The sequence below is a fragment of the Pempheris klunzingeri genome, chromosome 11 (genome assembly GCF_042242105.1).
Source record: "Pempheris klunzingeri isolate RE-2024b chromosome 11, fPemKlu1.hap1, whole genome shotgun sequence".
Taxonomy (NCBI): domain Eukaryota; kingdom Metazoa; phylum Chordata; class Actinopteri; order Acropomatiformes; family Pempheridae; genus Pempheris; species Pempheris klunzingeri.
The window spans coordinates 19,768,639-19,786,879 of NC_092022.1; the positions used below are offsets into that span (position 1 = coordinate 19,768,639).

The following is an 18,241-nucleotide window of genomic DNA, read 5'->3' on the forward strand; positions in this document are numbered from 1 at the left end:
TCAGCCACTGGAAGTGTTGCACACTCACCCAGGAATTTTAAACAGTCCACACCAAGGTCGCCGCCAATAATGCCAATACACTCCTTTGTAGAAAATTTGATGGGCAGAGAATTTATACCTGGTGGGCTCTCAAGTTTATGAATAATGTCAGTCTTTCCACAGCAGCGCTTCCTTACACATAATTAAAATGACTGAGAAAGTCACACACGTGTATTTATTTCATTTTTGAAAATGGAAAAAAAAAATAATAATAGAGAAATGCCCTTTAAAAGCTTCTTACTTTAACAGCTCCAGGTCCTGACATTTTTGTTGTGGCTAATGACAGTGGACTTCTTTCACACTCAGACTTTCATTAAATCTGACCCCATTTAATCTGACCCTAGCTCTACAGGTTCCTGGATTAAAAGTGTAATTCAGTGTATTTTCTTTTTTTAATTTTATATCTTTAGTAAATAAGACTGCACTAGAATTGGCTTTGATACATATAGTATGCTTTTCTTTATATGCATACATGAAGCCATCCAGTAGAGTACCACATTAGAAAGGGGAAGCAGAACTAAAAGATATATGATAATAATAATGTGGAGGATCAGATATGGTTATTATTACAACTGATGAAAATGTATCATTCATTTATCATTTATTTTATTGGATGGCTTAATTTTTACAATAAATGTGCATAAATGAGCATAATGATTTTGTGTGTGACAATTTCTGTCAATCAGAAACATAATTAAGAACATAACATCAATTAGGAAAATCATTATTTGTAACCAAGGAGCTTCAAACACTTTCACTGCTATGTGCTAACTTCTGAACCTCCTCAGTTCCCCTTGTTTCCTGAACAGAACTGTGTCTTTGATTACAGGTTAGCTAAGAACTCCACAAACAGGAGCCCCTTTAGTTTTAATCTCATCTAATTAATTTGAAATGAAGGTTAGAACTATGGTGGTATGAAGAGGAGATGGGTCCCACAATTAACATTAGAGTTAAGGGATCCTCTACACAACTTGGCAACTTTAGTCTAAATTTCTGTCCAAATCAAAAATATGAGGGGATATTGACCCCTGTTCCCATTTTTTTAGACAATAACGTAACGTAACCAATTTCTTCATCTCCTTTACAACCCTTTACAAAAATTCGACATATCTTTTATTCTTGTAATTCGTTTTGTGTGCACCAGCCAGATTTTAAAACATGGTTTATCTTCACATTAAAAAGTATGTTCATGCTGCACACAGAAGATGATGAGCTGCTTAAAGTTACACACATTTGCTTAAATAACCTTGAAGCCAGCAGGGGTTCTTCTGTCTCATTTTCTGCTCCTTCGGAATCCACTTAAATTGCAGCGCATTAAAATGAAATAGGAAACAAGCTGACACAGAAGTAGGCATCAAGACATTATGAGTCTCTGTGGCAAATCTTCTCAGATGAAATAAGCACAGTGTGGATTTTTTTTTTTTAAATCTCAGGCATTACACCGTGAAGGGGCCATTTATGAGTGACTTTCAGAGAGTCCTTTAAAAACTGTGGTGTCGTCATCTATAAAGTCTTGGTGACACACACTCATTATAACTTGTGCAGGCCCTTCGCTGTTTTGCAGTTCGTGCTCAGTAATTTGAGCACCTGTCCTGTCTTGTTTGCTTCATGAGACAAGGAGGTAGTACCACTAGAGTAAATCAGCCTGTGATTTGGCTGAGAGCCGGCTAACTGTCACTTCTCTGAAGGTGGATCCAGTCAGGATGCAGGCAGTCCTCTGGGGTGTGGTCACATGACACGGCGCTGCATTGTCAGTGCAGTGCAGACACGCCCCGTAGCTCTCCTGCTGTCCGTTTGAGAAGCGCATGGAGATGCTCGTGTCCTTGTTGCGCTGTGAGGCGGATCCAAAACGTTCCCTTGGATCAGACTGTGGACTCCCCCTGTAGAACCTCTGTCGTAACATGGATGTGTCTCTGTAGAGACACTCGCGGAAGTTGGGCTTACACAGCAGGTAGACCACAGGGTTGTAGATGGTGGAAGACTTGGCAAATACAGCAGCGAAGGCGAATGCGTCAGGAGGAACCTGTGTGGCGTCCCCAAAGGCAGCCCACATCGCCACGGCAGCATATGGGCTCCAGGCACCCAGGAAGCCTATGCATACTGCGACCGACAGCTAGGGGGAAGAAACATTCACACATACACATGTAGACACTCATGCATGGATACACATGCAGCAGAAACATGACATGCAGAAGATTTATTTTGTTACCAGTAGCAAAGTATCAAACATAATTGGTGTAGATACAAATGTCTGTATTACCATCGCATTATTTATGATTATACACACACAGAGATACCTACATATGTACTGGAAGATTCTACAAAGTCAGGAAAGCATTTGTATAACCTTTAAATAATTTACTCTCAAATCCTACTCATATCCTGCCAACTGCAAAACCTGAAGTCAGTGATGCTGAAGCTGATCCGCTGACCTTGACAATGAGAGCGTGTGCATTGGTGGTCTTGGTCTGTGGTGACACATGCTGCTGGACGGCCTGACGCGACCCCCGTACTGTCAGCAGAATGAAAGTGTAGGAGAGGAAGATGATGGTGCAGGGCAGTGCATAGCAAAAAACAAAAAGGCAGATGATGTAAGACAAAGCTGAAAGCTCGTGGTTGGGTGCGTGCCAGTCAATGCAGCAGGCTGTGCCATAAGGTTCAGAGCTGTAATGTCCCCACTGTGCCAGGGGCCCTACAGCAAACACAGATGCATAGCACCACACTCCAGCCACCAGGAGGCGGGCATGTGACGAGGAGAACTTGTTACCTGATCAGACAGGAAATAGAAAAAGATGCTTTGCGGTTACTGTGGTAATTTCTTCCCCCCCCTCAAACGTCATGCTGTTCAGCTTTATGATAACGCTGGCAAGATCATTCTCATCATAGTTGATTGTCCCCTCACCATGGTTAGGGAAACAGACTTTAAGGCAGCACACTAAGGAGAGGGCTGTGAGGTTGGTCAAGCTGCACAGACCAAACAGCACTCCACACGTAGCGTAGAGCTGACAGGTGATTTCCCCAAACAGCCACCTGTATACACAGATAAGGAGAAAAGGGAAATGTGATGGAGACAGAGGCTGCAACTAATAACCATTTGCTACCAACTTTTTATTTTTTATTTTTTTCACAGATTTTGGTTTTCGAAATGACTGGAAGGCACAAAAACTCTTTGGTCCTTCAGCCAGCAGCAGATAACAGGTGGCGAATGGGCTGTAATTGCTGCAATGTAATCCTTCTGGGCGATTGTGTCCAATCACAGTACGGCCTCCAAAAGTTGCTCGTTTTTGCCACTGACAGTTTTGGATTGTTATTCGAAGTGTCTGACAACATAACGGATATGATCCCTACAGAAGTAGACCTTAAAGATCCTTTTTCTTCAACCAGAAACAGCCATTGTGTCGGGCCATTCAAACCCACCAGACTCCATTGATTTACCTCTTTAGAGCACAGGCTTTGCTAGCCTACTGCTGCCTCAATTGGTTAGTTTGTTAGCCGATAGAACAGCAAGTCACGTAAAATTTTTGAACAATTTTTGACAAAGGTTTTTGTCAATTTTGTCTGGTGGCTTTGAACCGAGCAATATAATGGCTATTTATTTATTTATATCTGTAGAGATCCTTTCTGTTGTCAGACACTTAAAATGACAATATGAGGTTGTCAGTGGCAAACACAAACACTTTTAGAGGACATACAGATCTGGTGCAATTGCCCTGAAGGGGTTCACTACAGCCATTATGTGTGGTTTGCCATTGGTTCTTGGCTGCTGTCTGAGGCAATCTACTGGGCTCTTTAATCGATTCATTGTCTGGGTTATACAATGTTAGGAAATAGTAGAAAATGCCTTTGATTTCCTAAAGCCTCAGGTGACCCCTCTATATTGCTTGTTTTGTCTGACTTGCTGTCCAAAACTAAAAAGCTTTTCAGTTTACAATGATATAAAACAGAAAAGCAGGAAATGCTCGCAAATGAAAAGCTGGAACCAGGGAATGTTTGCTAGAAGACATGACTTCATTAGTAATTCAGTATGAAAATCATTACAAATTACTGTCAGTAGTTGCTGATTACCATCAATTAATTTTTCACTGAGAAATTAGTTAGATGATTCTCACGATGGAAGACACAGAATAGAGACATAAGAGGCAAATATGAGGTACCTGTGTGAAAAAGCTGATGGTATTGCCAACGGGAATAAAGAGAGAGTCATCCCAAGGTCACTGATGGAAAGATTGATGATGAAGAACTCAGCTGGCTTCAAGGTCGACCACTTGTGATATGCAACAAGTAGCAGAATGCAGTTGCCCATGAGGGACAGTATAACTGTTGGAAAAAATATAGAGAGATTGAGTCTGTAGGGCGATAGACTGTGCACCTGTGGGGAGCTGTCATGCATGAAGTCAGTGAAGGATCAACATAGCAGAGATTTGCCTGTTTGGACTTACAAAATATGATGTAGAGTGAACCCATGAAGATGTCGTGCTCCTTGGAGATGGTGGAGGCAAACACAGCAGAAGTGTCTGAAGCATTTCCCATCTATAACAAGTTGTGAATAATGCAACGATTGAAGAGCTGAACTTGATATTCCACTATTGTCATTGTAGACTTGGCTGAAAACACTCAAAAGAGAGCAAATGTGTTGTTGAAAGAGTGTTCAGTGCAACTGCAGCAAAAGCTATTTCCTCAATGCCTGGTCTCAGTATTTGAAATCAAACACACATTTCCCCAGTTTTGTTTGTGATACATCCACAATGGTGTCTGTTGTCCCCTGTGCAAGCTGTGTGAGCTACTTCCAGGCCGCAGGATCAGATGTAGAAATAGATGAAAAAGCTTTTTTTTATTAGAAAAATAATCCTATACAAAAGATGACGACAATTCGTATTAAATAGAAATACACAAAGCAGGGATGGACAGATGGAAAGAATTAGGAAGACTGTGCCTTTCAGGATTTACAACAGGAGTATTTTGAGCTCAAGAACAAAACAATTACGATTAAGATAACATGCACTCAAATTTGCAGGGAAAAAAAAATGAAATTGCAATATTGTCCCCAGCCTGTGTGTGTTTACACATTACATAATCATGCACACATGCACACGTGAATGGAACGCAGGCACATGAATTGATAGAATAGACGCACAATGGGCAGAGGTAACAGAGAGTTCATTCAGCCCTGATGATCAAGAATATCAGACAGCTAATAAATGAACCTAAGAGATTGTAAGAAGAATCTTACAGTGTCTCGTCAGCATCAGGTGAGACATGTGAGAGGCGCTCATGCACTTTGTTAAGAACCAGACTCATAATCTAGGCAATCAGTGTCTTCCTGCCCTGCTATCTGCAACAGGACGATGATTGCTATTCAGTACATCACTTTACTTGATAGAAGAGTGAACAATAAAATGGAAATCGGAGGAGGAAAGCACAGTGTGGGGACGAATCTGGAGTAATATTTGGAGTGCTATCAGACATGATGCAGTGGCAGCATTGACTCTCAAGGACTTAGACAATCACACAGGATAAAGAACGAGGCTTCATTGCTATGCAAGTCAGCACACCAGTCAGTGACGACATGTCCAGTCAGTCTGAGTGGAGGAGACTCTGCAGAGTAAGTAGTTATGACCAGTTTTAGTGCCACTCCAGTCCAAGAACTCCCCTGTAAAGTCAGCACAACAAAGGAGTCTGTAATCAATAAAACATGTTTACTGTCAGTTTTTAAAAATTTTTAGAATTTAATTAGTTTTTATAATATTCATTTTCTATTTACTGTAAAGAATAAATATCAGTACGCAGTAGCCAGTTTATTGTGACCGCTGAGCTACAACTAATGCAGTCCATTATAGTCCTGCCCCAAATACTGTCTTCATGACGGTTATAATGTATAAAGGTTTTGTTTTAACTGTGTTAAAGAGGTTATGGTCTTTAATGCAATGCAATTTCAACAGCACCACAAACTGCAGCCTCCAAAATGGTCAGAAGATTGAATCAACACAGTTACAACAACAACTAAAAATTACTAGATGCCATTAGTTTTAGCCAGGCGTATCTAATAAGCTGGCATCTTAGTGTATAGCATTGGCGTATTTTGTATTCTTCATTATTAGTGTCGGGAAACATTGATTGAAGTCAATGAACCAGCGAAAATCACTTTCCCTCAGACTTTATATAATCATAAACTAGTCCAAATGAGCCCGGTCTATTTTTCTGTCACAACAGTGTAATTACATGATGCCAAGAAGATGATATACTTTCGTAAGGCTGTCTGTGGGTGTGTGTTTCCTGGGCGATAACCGTCCAGCACAAGCATGTTTGAAAGACAAACATCTGCACACTCAGATTTGCACAGGAGATGTTTTATCTCATGCAGGCTCGTGGACCGAAACTGTCATGCCTGGAGGATTTAAAGCTTGAATTCGTCAACACAACTTTTGCACTGATCTGAGAGCGTGGATGCTTCTCCCTCAAATGTGTTGGTCTTGAAGCTCCAGCACCTCCACCAAGCCTGAGTGAGCAGTATTTCCCTTGATCTTTTTCGTTTTTTGTAACCATCCCGCACTGTATAATTTAGAGATAGTGTTGCTTTATTCAAGTCAATATTTTGTTTAATTTAACAAGTAAGGGCCAAAACACACGGTATGTGTGGCATTCCTTTCACGTATATATCTCCAGAGCTGATCTCATCATCTGTATCTGAACACGTTTACGTAAGCGGAGGACCAAAACCAAGATGACCCTCAGCCACGTGAGTGTGGAGGCGAGCAGGAGGAGGTAAACAGAACGATCTGGGGAGAGCTTAACCAGCTGAACTTTGCCTTTGGTCCGCTGTGACAGATTGAGTATTTTGAGACTGGCTGAGCTGTGACGCCGTTATTATCATGTCTGTTAGCCTGGCTGAATTACTCTATTCTGTTCAACTGTGATTAATTGGACGCCTTTGAGACAGGGACAGGGATTTGACCTCCAGATGATGATGTACAGGGTAAACCATATATCGCCTGCTGACCGGGCTTGTGAACCCCATTATTTAATTTTTGATGCCCATTTTCACCTCCTGCTCCCCTGCCATGACCCGTTTGCCCAAGTCTGCCATCTCTTTTGGAGACATTTTGACTGTGTAATTTACTGAGGATAAGATTTTGAATTTATCTCTCAGCAGTTTACCGCTGCTGTCAGCGAGACAAGTAATCTCTAAGTTTGTGACAAGTTTCCCGACTGCATGTCATCAAAATTATGAGATTCATGTGATGCCAGCGAAACTAGGGCTGTCACTCATCACATTTAAATGGATGTGTTCAGAGGAGATAAGTAGCCTTTTAAAGGCTGACAGGCGTGTCAGGGTGTCTAACCGCAAAGAGACCACATGCATGAGCTCATGAGCAGTGACAATTACAATATCACTGTGTCTGCATGATTCTCTGAGACTGGCAGCCAGTGGCATAACTCAATCTCTGACTTGTATTTAAATGTGACACCCCAAGAGTTTCTAAAAGTCCTGATGTTCTTTCTCTGTGAACACATGTTACTATAATGGAAGCAAAGGGAAATCAGACTGTCTAATATTAATCCGTCCTATCTATACCACTTATCCGTAGAGGGTAATGTGGGGGGTTGAAGCCAGTCACAGATGACATTGGGTGAGGGTGATTAATATCAAAGGTTGTCATAATTATGACCTGACATTGCGTTTCCTTCAGCCCACACTTTTATCATCATGTACGTGAACTAATGATGGCATTAACGTTTTATTTATTTTTTTCTATTATTTTTATTTGTCATTTTATATCTGTGATGTTACATTCACGCCCACAGCCCCCAGTGTTTGTGCCTTTGACATTAAGAATCACAAGATATTTGTGTGTCACTTTGTGTCGTGTATGTCAGGGCTGACCGTCTCCCTTGTGCATTTACACTGTTTTAATTGGTGCATTTCAAGGCAGTGTTGGTCATCTTTGTATTATTTATGCTCTTACATGTAAAGAAAAAAAACAACATCTTAGCAAGCATATGCATTCTTTTGTCATAAGGAAAGCTGCCCGGCAACTAGGTTTAGTGTACATAGAAAATTGTGTAATGTTTTGCAACGCAATTACCTTTTTACTCTTTTACTTTTAATCACTTTTTACTTATATGATAGCACAAGTAGATACAAATGTCCACATTTCAGCTGCAGCTAATGATTTTTTTCATTATTGATTCAGCTGCTGAATTATTACTGACTAACAATTTTTTTCTACTAATCAATGAATGGTTTCATTTCTAAAATGTCAACAATATTTCCAACAGTCCAAAAATCATAAATGACAAAGAGAAACAGCAAATCTTCACTAAATGGAATTGTCTTTGACAAAACAGCTTTTGAGTGATTTTTTTCTGAAACAATTAATTGACTAATCATTGCAGCCGTAGTCCAGATTTTTTTGTCCAAACTATTTGTATTATTAGTATTTTATTAATCGCGTGAACCACTGCATTGTACAATCTTGAAACGCAAGCCTTCACCTCAACATATATGTCACACAGTGTGGCACAACCCCCGCGGGCCCTGTGGGACCTTTTGAGAGATAGAAATTGACTGGATTCCCCCTCGCTGTGTGTAACTGCCCCCTCATCTGAGAGTGACTGACAGTGACAAGTGAATGCCATCACAGTACAATATTTACACTGTGTTTTGGCAGAATGACAAAGAGCGGTTGGAGGCAACTCTTTCAGACGCCGCAGGGCATGCTGTGACATGTCTTACGTAAGGACCATGAAGAACAATCAATGTGCACCTAACACGCTGTGTTTTGGACATCAGGCATTGATAGTAAACTGATCATAAATCAGCTGTGGCCAGGTGTTTACGCTTGGCCACAAATTGGGATCCAAACCAATCAGTCAATATATTTATTGACGATTGTATGCAAATAAACAATTTACATTGCTGAATTTAAAGTATAGATAAGAGGAGGATTAAAAACTATTTGTAATTGCAGATTTTTTCTTTCTTTTGCTTTTTTTTTTGTTTTTTTAGCCAGTGGGATAAGAGCGAGGAAAATAAAGAAGGGGAGATAGAGGAGGACTGAGGCAAGTGGTGACACAGATTTGGTTTCAGGGAGACTACGTTATCCAAATGGTACAGAGACAGTTTGCCATGAAGGTCTAATGCAAACAATTCAAACATTTGTCATTTGACATGTCTTTAAGCTCAGTTGGGTCTTATTTTCATACTTGCTCAATAAGCAAACGTAATCCCTTGTATGTGATGCTATAAGCTGCCTCTAACGTTAATCAAGCCTTAAAATGTTTCTGATCTCCATGCTTGTGGGAAGGACAGCAGCCGCAAAGAATGCAAAATAAATAAATAAATACAATTCTGCCACCCTAGTAGCTCATCATCACTCTACCATAACTGCTTCCCCTTCATGACACAAACATATTACATAACCGCACACTGATTGAGTATGAGAAAGCAAACATTTCTGTGATGGGTAAATGTCTTGCCTCAGACAGCTGTTTTCATTTGTTATTTGCCTTTGACTCTGATCCTGAGTTGAAGGTCATTCACTTTGTGATACCATGTTCTGTGCAGTAGAAAGACATCATACTGTGGCACCGTAATCAGTTATTGTCAACACACATCGATTCTCTGTTGTGAGGCAAGAGTGCGAGCCCACAAACCAATGAATTGTCACTTGCGTGTGTCTGTGCAGGAAACAAGAATAAGCAGCTTGCATGCATGCAGGCACACGCTGTCCAGAAGAATAAACGTATGGCCAGCAGCCTGAGAGAGAAGTCGACAGGTTGTCTGGAAAATGGTCAGTGCAGCAACAGCTTCAAGTTTGACTGAAAGGTAAAGAAAAACAGTCGTTTTTTTTTTTTTTACGGAGACGAGTGATCAGAGATCTCGTCACTAATGCTGCCCGAGATCCCACAAATTGGCTGTGATGTCTGTGCCTTAATTTCATCTGCATTACAGCCAGCACAATCTGTTTTCACTTGCTTTAGTTAGTGTTTGAACCTTGACTGATTGTCCTTCAGTAAATACCCTTTTAACACAATCAGATTTTATCACTTTAGAGGGAGAGTTGTAAGATAACAGCCACTTTGAGTCAGAATAAACTACCAGACCTTTTGCACAGAAATGAAAAGAAAAGAAACGGGAATAAATATATCTTGAGAGCCTCTCCAGCTTCTATATCTCTTTGTCCATCCCTTGCAACCATTGGAAACAACATCAGCAAAATTTGGAGGATCAAATAAGTGCGTCATCATCAGTGATCCTGCTCTTTGTTATTGTCTAATGTCTTTGTATTGGAAACAGAAAAGACAACCAGCCATCGTGCAGCTTACCTTCCAGGGAGGAATGACTTGTCCTCAGTTAAACTCATGGAGGCCAGGTGGAGAGCAGGACACGGAGGAGAGGAGCTCAGCCAGCCACCGACAGGGAGACAGAGAGGATGGACAGACAGACAGACAGAGAGAGAGAGAAAGAGCAAGAGAGTAGATCTGGACGTGATTCTGGCTCACACTGAAGAGTCCGATGATGCTTTTCTTATTCTCCTCCTCTTCAATGACACACACATCCAGCCAGGTGGACACACACTCACACTCTCATACAGCATATGCACTCATCGTCATTGTGGAGATTCTCTGTGCCCCGCTGATGGGGAACGAAAAGCCCACAGTGACGGCAGGTCAGCCAGTGAGAGAGAGACGGAGAGACTGAGAGAGGGAGAGAGTGAGAGACTGAGAGAGAGTGAGAGAGAGAGAGAGAGATCAGCATAAATACTGGCAAGCTCTGAGTGTCAATGATGACTCAAAGTACCACTCCCCACCCCATTTCCTCTCTCTGTCCTAACTCGCTACTTTCCAGCTACACTTATCCGTTACTCTTTGATTTGTTTCTATCTTTGGGATTATTCGCCTTCCCTACGCATATGAATCGCGCATGTGAATAATTCATGTAAGGTGGGCTTTCCCAAATCACTTTCCACAGTTCAACACATACACAGCTGCTCATTTCTGCACCTATGAGCAACAGTGTGTGCATGTTTGTGTACACACCGAACGTATATGTACAAACAAATCACTTGATCAGTGATTTTCAGAGTGGTAACCAGAACCTGCACTGGCTGCTGATTATGTATTTATATGTGTGGATGCAACAATGTCATGGTTCATTTTGATCCTGTTTAATAATTTGAGTGATTCTCTCTTTGAATATAAAACAGAATAAGATAATAAGAGAATATAAATTTTGCAGGGTGTACCTGTGAAGTGTCAATTTAAGCAAAAAACCAGAGGGAGAAAAATTACGATAGTAATTAATTATCATGTGGCTAAGATATTAGGTAGCTTGGGATCACCTTTAATCATGGTGCTATCAGTTCACAGTAAATAAACAAAGCTGCAACAGTTTATGATTGTGCTCAGTGAATACCTACTGCACAACTGGTAATTAATGATCATGTCAGTGCGCACTGAGAATTCAAGAGTCTGTAATGAATGTGATGGCCCCTTAAGAAAATAAAACGTCATTCTCAGTCTCACAGCAAATCCAGTCCCGTTGGGGAGCATTTGAACTGCACCTGAAGCGCTGTGTCATCCTACTTTATCATACCCACCCATGCATTCTGCTCGGAGCAGCGCTGCTCCCGGACTGACAGTCATGGAAAGCTGCTTAAGGGAGCATGGGCTCGCTCGCTGAGCCGTGCCGAAGCTACAGGGCTGTCAGAGAGCTGTAAAGAGCAGTGCTGTCATATTAATACCTTGGCGCAGGGTCCTGGTCCTTCTCAGGCTGCTCACCCTGACACATTTTAGATGAATTTAGTCTTACAGCCAGTGGTCTGCTGTAGTACAGAGTCACCTCATGACTTATTGGAGATGACCGTAGGCAGGAAATGCTCAGAACCACAGGAAATTATGGGAGATCATGATGAACACGAGCACAATCACTTTCCATCAGATCATACAGACATGGTGGATGTCAGATATGTAATTTTTTGCCACGCTGCTGCAAGGCTCAAGGGTTGGTGATGTCAGTATGTCTGTCAGTTTGGCCTGGACTGATATATATCTACAACCATTTGATGGACTGCTGTAAACATTTTGTTCCATTATACATGGTCCTGAGAGGATGAATCATAATGACTTTGGTTATTCTTTCACTTTTCTGCTAACGCCACCAGCAGGTCAAATTTTTCACTTAACCTCCAAAATATGTCAACATCTACTGGATGAACCGACACAGACTTGGGCACAGATGTTTGTTGTGTCCAGACAGCATGTCCTCATGACTTTGATGATCTCCTGACTTATCCTCTAGTGCTGTCATGAGGTTGACATCTGTGTTTTTCTATTAGATGTATTACCATGTCATTTTGGACAGACCTTCAGGATGAGTTGTAGTTTCATCAGTGATCTCCTTACATCTCATCTGCAGCAATCTATATCTAGATCCAGAGCAATCTATATAAAAAAGATAGCTTCATATGCTTTTATTCTTGAAATGCATTATGAAGCAAACACTGGTAATGTCACCATTTGCAAAGTGAAATACAGTTGAAATATGTATTAAATAGTGTTGGATCAATGCAATGGTATGTGCTATCACCATTGAACTAATTAACTGTAAAGTCCCCCCACATCTGCCTGTGCCTGCAGATTTGTGGTCCTGTACCGTCCAGACAAAAATATGATTTCCTGTTTTCCTGTGATTTCCAGAAACAGAATCTTCATTTGCATATCCTAAAACATATCCAACGTTCCAGAGGTATTTTATTTATTGGATTTTATAGCCAATGGACATTATTATATTTTTGTAATAACAATCTATCAGCTGACAATATGACAATATGAAAGGGGCCGCTCGTAGTGATGAACTGACTGAGTTATCACCTGAAACTGCAGCTGCCCTCTGTTTCACTGAGCTTTATACTGTTATCATTGTGTAGCTGTCAGGCTCTTTTTTGGTTTGGTTCACTCTCACCCTCTCAGCAGGCAGCTGTTTACAGTGACAAAGCTGTAAAAGCCCACAGTTGACAACCTGCTCAGCATCAAACAGCACACATACACACTTAGCGACCAGCTGGTGAACACAATGGTACATTTAGCAGCTAAAGAGGGAGATATTTCCCAAAAACAAAGCTACAAAAGAGTAAATATTAGACTTAATCAGGTGGACACAAAAACGACTTTAATTGGATGATAAATATTGCTCCGTAGATGCGTAAATTACAACAACTTTTATCAAGTTCGCCATATCAACTTTAAAAGGTTATGATAAGTCAGTGCTTCCAGAACTTGCTGTGTGCAAACTTGAACTGGATGTCTTGAGTGGGACTCAGTATGGAAAGAGGCTAAGGGTTTTCTTATAAAGCCGTCACAAACTAGTTAAATGCAATACGTAGAACATACTTTACCCCCATGAATAACAGTAATTCAAAAATCATATATACGTTTTTGAAATTGTGAAACCGTTAACGGGATTTACTAGAGACAATCAAGAGATTGAAAATGTAATAGAGATAAACATGCTTTGCTTACTCATTCTTATCTTCTAAGAGGACACGTTGGCAGCACATCAGTTGCCTTAGGATGCAAGGCATAAAGCACACTTTATTACAGCAGTGATGTTTAGTGATATTGGCTAATATGTCATGTAGAGAAGCGTAAGCCAGAGCTGCACCTGATGTGGGGTGTAGATTTAAGATGTGATATTTGTGTGAGGAGGTAGATAGATCTACTTTTTTATTTGTTGTACAAGTACAAACATTTTAGATGTGTCTCTGGTCACATCTTTTTTGTATTTATGTTTTTAATTCTTTTATTTTATTTTTTGTAAATTGCATGATACATAAAACTCAGCCAGCTATTTTGTGACACATAATTCTTGCTGGATAGTGATCTGAAATTGTCATCCAGCCTTTAATTATGGAAGCAGGGGTCGTAAAGTGAGAGCAGAGGTCAGCCCTCGACCTTTTGAGAGGCTGGATTACAAAGACTGTGGCTATAGTACAAATCTAATGAGCCACTGAAAGATGAGTAAGTGGCTCTGCTGAAAGTTGTGTAAATGTGAATGCAGAATAATGAACGCCTTTTCCAGATTAACACATTTTGTTTTGTTGTTGTTGCTTTTTTAAGTTGCAGACGTCACTCTGATTAGTGAATCCTACATTCTGCCCAAGCACAAGGAGGAGGGAGAAAATGAAAAGACCACATTTGAGCAAGTGGTGAAGTAAATGTTGAATCCTTATCTAAAACTAATTTTATCCATTACACGGTCAGCAGGATTCTACTATTGGTATTAATTCATCCAACTGTTGTGTGTTTTTCTTTTTCAAATATAACTGCTAATATAGCTGCCAAACTCTAATCTACTCACCAGGAGGAAGTGACAGAGTCATTTGAATAATGGTGAGAGAGCCATTTCTCTTCCAGCAAGTCGTGGCATTGGTCACATTCATTATCGTGTTGCATTCAATTACATTATCATTAGCATAAGATGGTACTTAAGATGATTTTCAGCCTTGTGCCTGTTGTATGTTGAGGATTAAATTATCGTACTAGAGTCACTCCTACCTGGGTGGAGAGGGAGACAACACAGCGACGTGACAGCGAGAGAGTGCTGACGCTACAATGTCCTGGTCACAGCAGTCTGGGTCAGAGGGGTGTTTCAAACTCCCCACAGGGTTGATTTATTAATCAGCCTCCCTGATAGAGGTAACAATAAAATAGAATGATAATCTTGAAACTGGTATGTAATCGATACCAGAACAAACATCGGGTTTAATGTTATTTCATTGTATTTATTGAAGTGAGTGAAGGGCACCAGCATTCCACATGAATTTATTTATTATTAGGTATCCATTAAATAAGTTTAATAAAAATATATGTGGCAGACCAGTACAGTAAGCATTGCGGACTTCTGTTGTAACCCTTAAAAAAATTTTTTTTTTTTGTTGGTTGAGGCTCCTCAGAATTTCAGTGAGTAGACATATTATATTCTTTCTTGGCACCGCATTAAATAGATACAAAAAGGGGCCATAACACAGAGAGACATTGTAATATGAACATGGATGATGTGATAGCTCTTCTCGTTGCCCTTCAAACGGTACATCATTTAGCTCAGTGGGTCTATCCAGGGAACCAGCAGTTCAATTTGTCCTCCAGCTGTGAAAATGCTTTTCACACAAGTGATTTTTTAATTCTGTCTTTATGTAAGAGCATGACTGAGTTTTATGGGTTTCAAAGGAGAACAGAACACAGTGGTTAATTTGACTGAAGTAAAACCATGTAAAAATTAATTGAATGCACATACTGCACATATGTTTGCAGATTCTGCTTTTCATTCACTTCAGGAAGCAGCGAAGCACTAATTAACTCGTTGCAGTTTCAGCTGTATGAGGTTGACATCATTACACGTCCCACAGTGAAAACTTGTCTCGAAAAACTAGTTCATCAACATTCCCTGGTGATACATTATCAGTTAAGACAGAAGAGGATGAACTTAGTGGCATTTAGTTTCACAGAGGTAATGATGGAGAATCTTTACACTGAAGCATTGATTTGTTTTAATGAATAATAGTCCAAGACTTCAGCAAGACATTAATGCACTGCACAGAATGAAATACTGAACATTTGTAAATCATGGTTACAGCATTTGAGGCGGGGCCCCGCTCATTCCTTTGAAAGTTATTCAGTGATGCATGAAGTGAAAATAGTTTGACTACCAGGTATACAATTACCTAGATCCTACACACTCTATGGCCCATATACTGTGTGCACCAGAGACTGCTGTTGGCCGAGCCGGCTAATATCCAGTTAGACCTCTTTAAAGAGGGATAAATTGATTTAATTGCCAACCAAGCCATGAATGATAATAATAAAGTTAAACCTATTCCTCTTACTTTAAAATGTGTTGTGAGTTCTGTCTTGCATGTTATTTTACATCCCATTATGATCTATAAACATTGTCTTATGAAGCTGAAACCTAGGTTGCTTTAAGGGGAATTTCATATTTCATATTATATTCATATTACCCCAAAATAACAATAACATTTAAAGTAACTATTATCGCTTAGAATAAAGTGTTAATCATACTAATAAATTTTTTTTAAAAAAGAACTTTAATTCACATTGTGTTCAAAAAACAATACGCCTGAGAGGAATCAGGCTCTTGTTTGTTATTCAGTACATCTGAATGTGACCCTGGTGTTCCTGATGCTCCCATCCAATGTGCATAAGATATGAAGAATTAAGCCCAGAAAATATACAGTTTTAGTATTTATGAGTTTTGCACTTCTTACTCAAAATAAAATCATCATCTTTATGGAAGCTCCTCACATGAATTACTGCTCCTTTCACTATCCTTGTTTGTCTTTTAATGACCAATAAATTAACTTTGTGGATGGAGCCAAAGTGTTGTTTGGGCTCTTAACAATAATCCATCTTCTCTGAATGCCACCACCGAGACATAAGGAAGTGTTCAGTAAGGACACAATATTACGTCTTCTTGACACAACAAAAGCCACTTCAGGAAATGGGTGCTGTGTTTCGAGTATGTTGTTGCAGTATCCCTACATCTGTTATATTTATCATTTAAAACATTCTTGAGCTTAAATTTCACAATGTCTGACGTGTGTGGGTTTTTATGAGTGCAACCTTTCACCAAAAACTTGTTCAATATAGAAGACAAAAGGTCTCGTACATCTTTACACATTACTGCTTCTTCAAAAATGTCAAATTCTGGAGCTTATTATTAAGGAGCTCTGAGTCTTTGATCCCCCGGGTTTCCTCATGTGTGAGCCGAATCAACATTGTCCACTCTCTGACCATCATCATAATGAGGGCAAAAACTGTTCCTTCACCTAAAGCTACTGCAGAGGACATTATATAGGATGATTCACATTTTAGACCACTGCAGCCGTCTGTTTACTCAAATAGCTGTTGTCCTCTATCTTTGTGCCAGTTTTGCCTTTTGTGATTTGGGTGCATATCTCAGCCAGTGACAGCGTGCAAGTTGTGCAGAGAGCATAACTCACAATCGGATCCACGAGTGAGCAGTTTAGAGACTCTGAGTCAGAGGAGACAAATTCACCAGAGTCCCCCTCTGCCCTTTCTGTCCAAGTGCCTACTTGGAAACAAACAAGATTAATGTGTTGTTGTCTGGGCACGTGTGAGGTGTAAACTTTAAGGAAACATGGGAGGAATACAGACAAGAAATAAGACAATCCAACAACGACAAAAATGTAATGGAGACCTCAAGCAATGTGGTGTTGCAGAGAGAGACTGGTATATTATTTTGTGTAATGTATGGGTGTATAGACAGTACCCTGATATTAAGTTATTTCCCTTTCGTGGCATTTCTGCTGTATCAGTGCAATTTCAATTATGGTTATGTGAGAGGTTGCCTCTGGAAGCAGTGAAATATCTCTCGCTTTCAGTATGTGCATGTGCGAGCATGAACCTGCATCATTATACCAGGTTTATATTTGGGTATCGACTTCGCTCCGTCACTCAGCTCCTCGAACATAAATTCGGTGTCTGTCTTTTCTGTCTGCCCTCCTTTCCTCCCTGGCATTTCCTTAGTTATTATTCTCTCCATGTCTCAGGCTATGTTTTCGCACAGCAGTGGGCTCATCTCCCACATAGCTGTCATTTTAATGGTTGTTTGTCCGATAGGGGAACAGGAACTAATAGGGGAGGGTTATTAGCAAGGTCACCTATCACCTTATTGTAACGTCCTATGTGCCCATACAGCTGGGCTGGTAGATCTGTAGCCTAGAGAGTAAGATGTAGTGGGCTGTACTTGTCTTTCTCTATCAACACGGTAAAAATTGTAGAGTTGTAATTTTCTTATGGCAAGCAAGGGCTGTCTCATGAACATACTTTTTTGAAGAGGGACATTCATTCTTTGCATGAACATAGCTTCAGTCAAGTCAAGCCTCCATACTCTCCAGCAGTCAACAGTATTAATGCTTCTCTATTTTTCTGCATCTGCATCAACACCTCTCACCTCTTCAGTGACTAGTTTATGAAATCCGGGGTTGGTGTTGTTTAAAAATCTAATTCAGACACAAGAAGAGTCCTTTATATGCCCTTATATCTTGTGTGAAACATCTGTTGACAAGGAAAGCATGAACAGTAAAGAACTTGTTTATTGGATTGTCAGTACTGAGAAACCTTGAGATTAAACTGTGTATAGTTTGAACTGCTAACATTTTAT

At 40.2% G+C, this 18,241-nt stretch overlaps 1 protein-coding gene across 1 annotated transcript; it reads right to left on the reverse strand.

The window, feature by feature from the left end:
* Positions 1 to 1,669: 1,669 nt before the first annotated feature.
* On the reverse strand, positions 1,670 to 10,449 carry opn7d (opsin 7, group member d). The gene is made up of 6 exons (XM_070840267.1): positions 10,366 to 10,449; positions 4,479 to 4,569; positions 4,194 to 4,356; positions 2,942 to 3,069; positions 2,472 to 2,806; positions 1,670 to 2,152 (listed from the first exon to the last, which is right to left on the reverse strand). The coding sequence occupies exons 2-6, from the start codon at positions 4,567 to 4,569 to the stop codon at positions 1,670 to 1,672; spliced, it is 1,200 nt and encodes a 399-aa protein (XP_070696368.1). The 5' UTR covers positions 10,366 to 10,449.
* Positions 10,450 to 18,241: the final 7,792 nt, after the last annotated feature.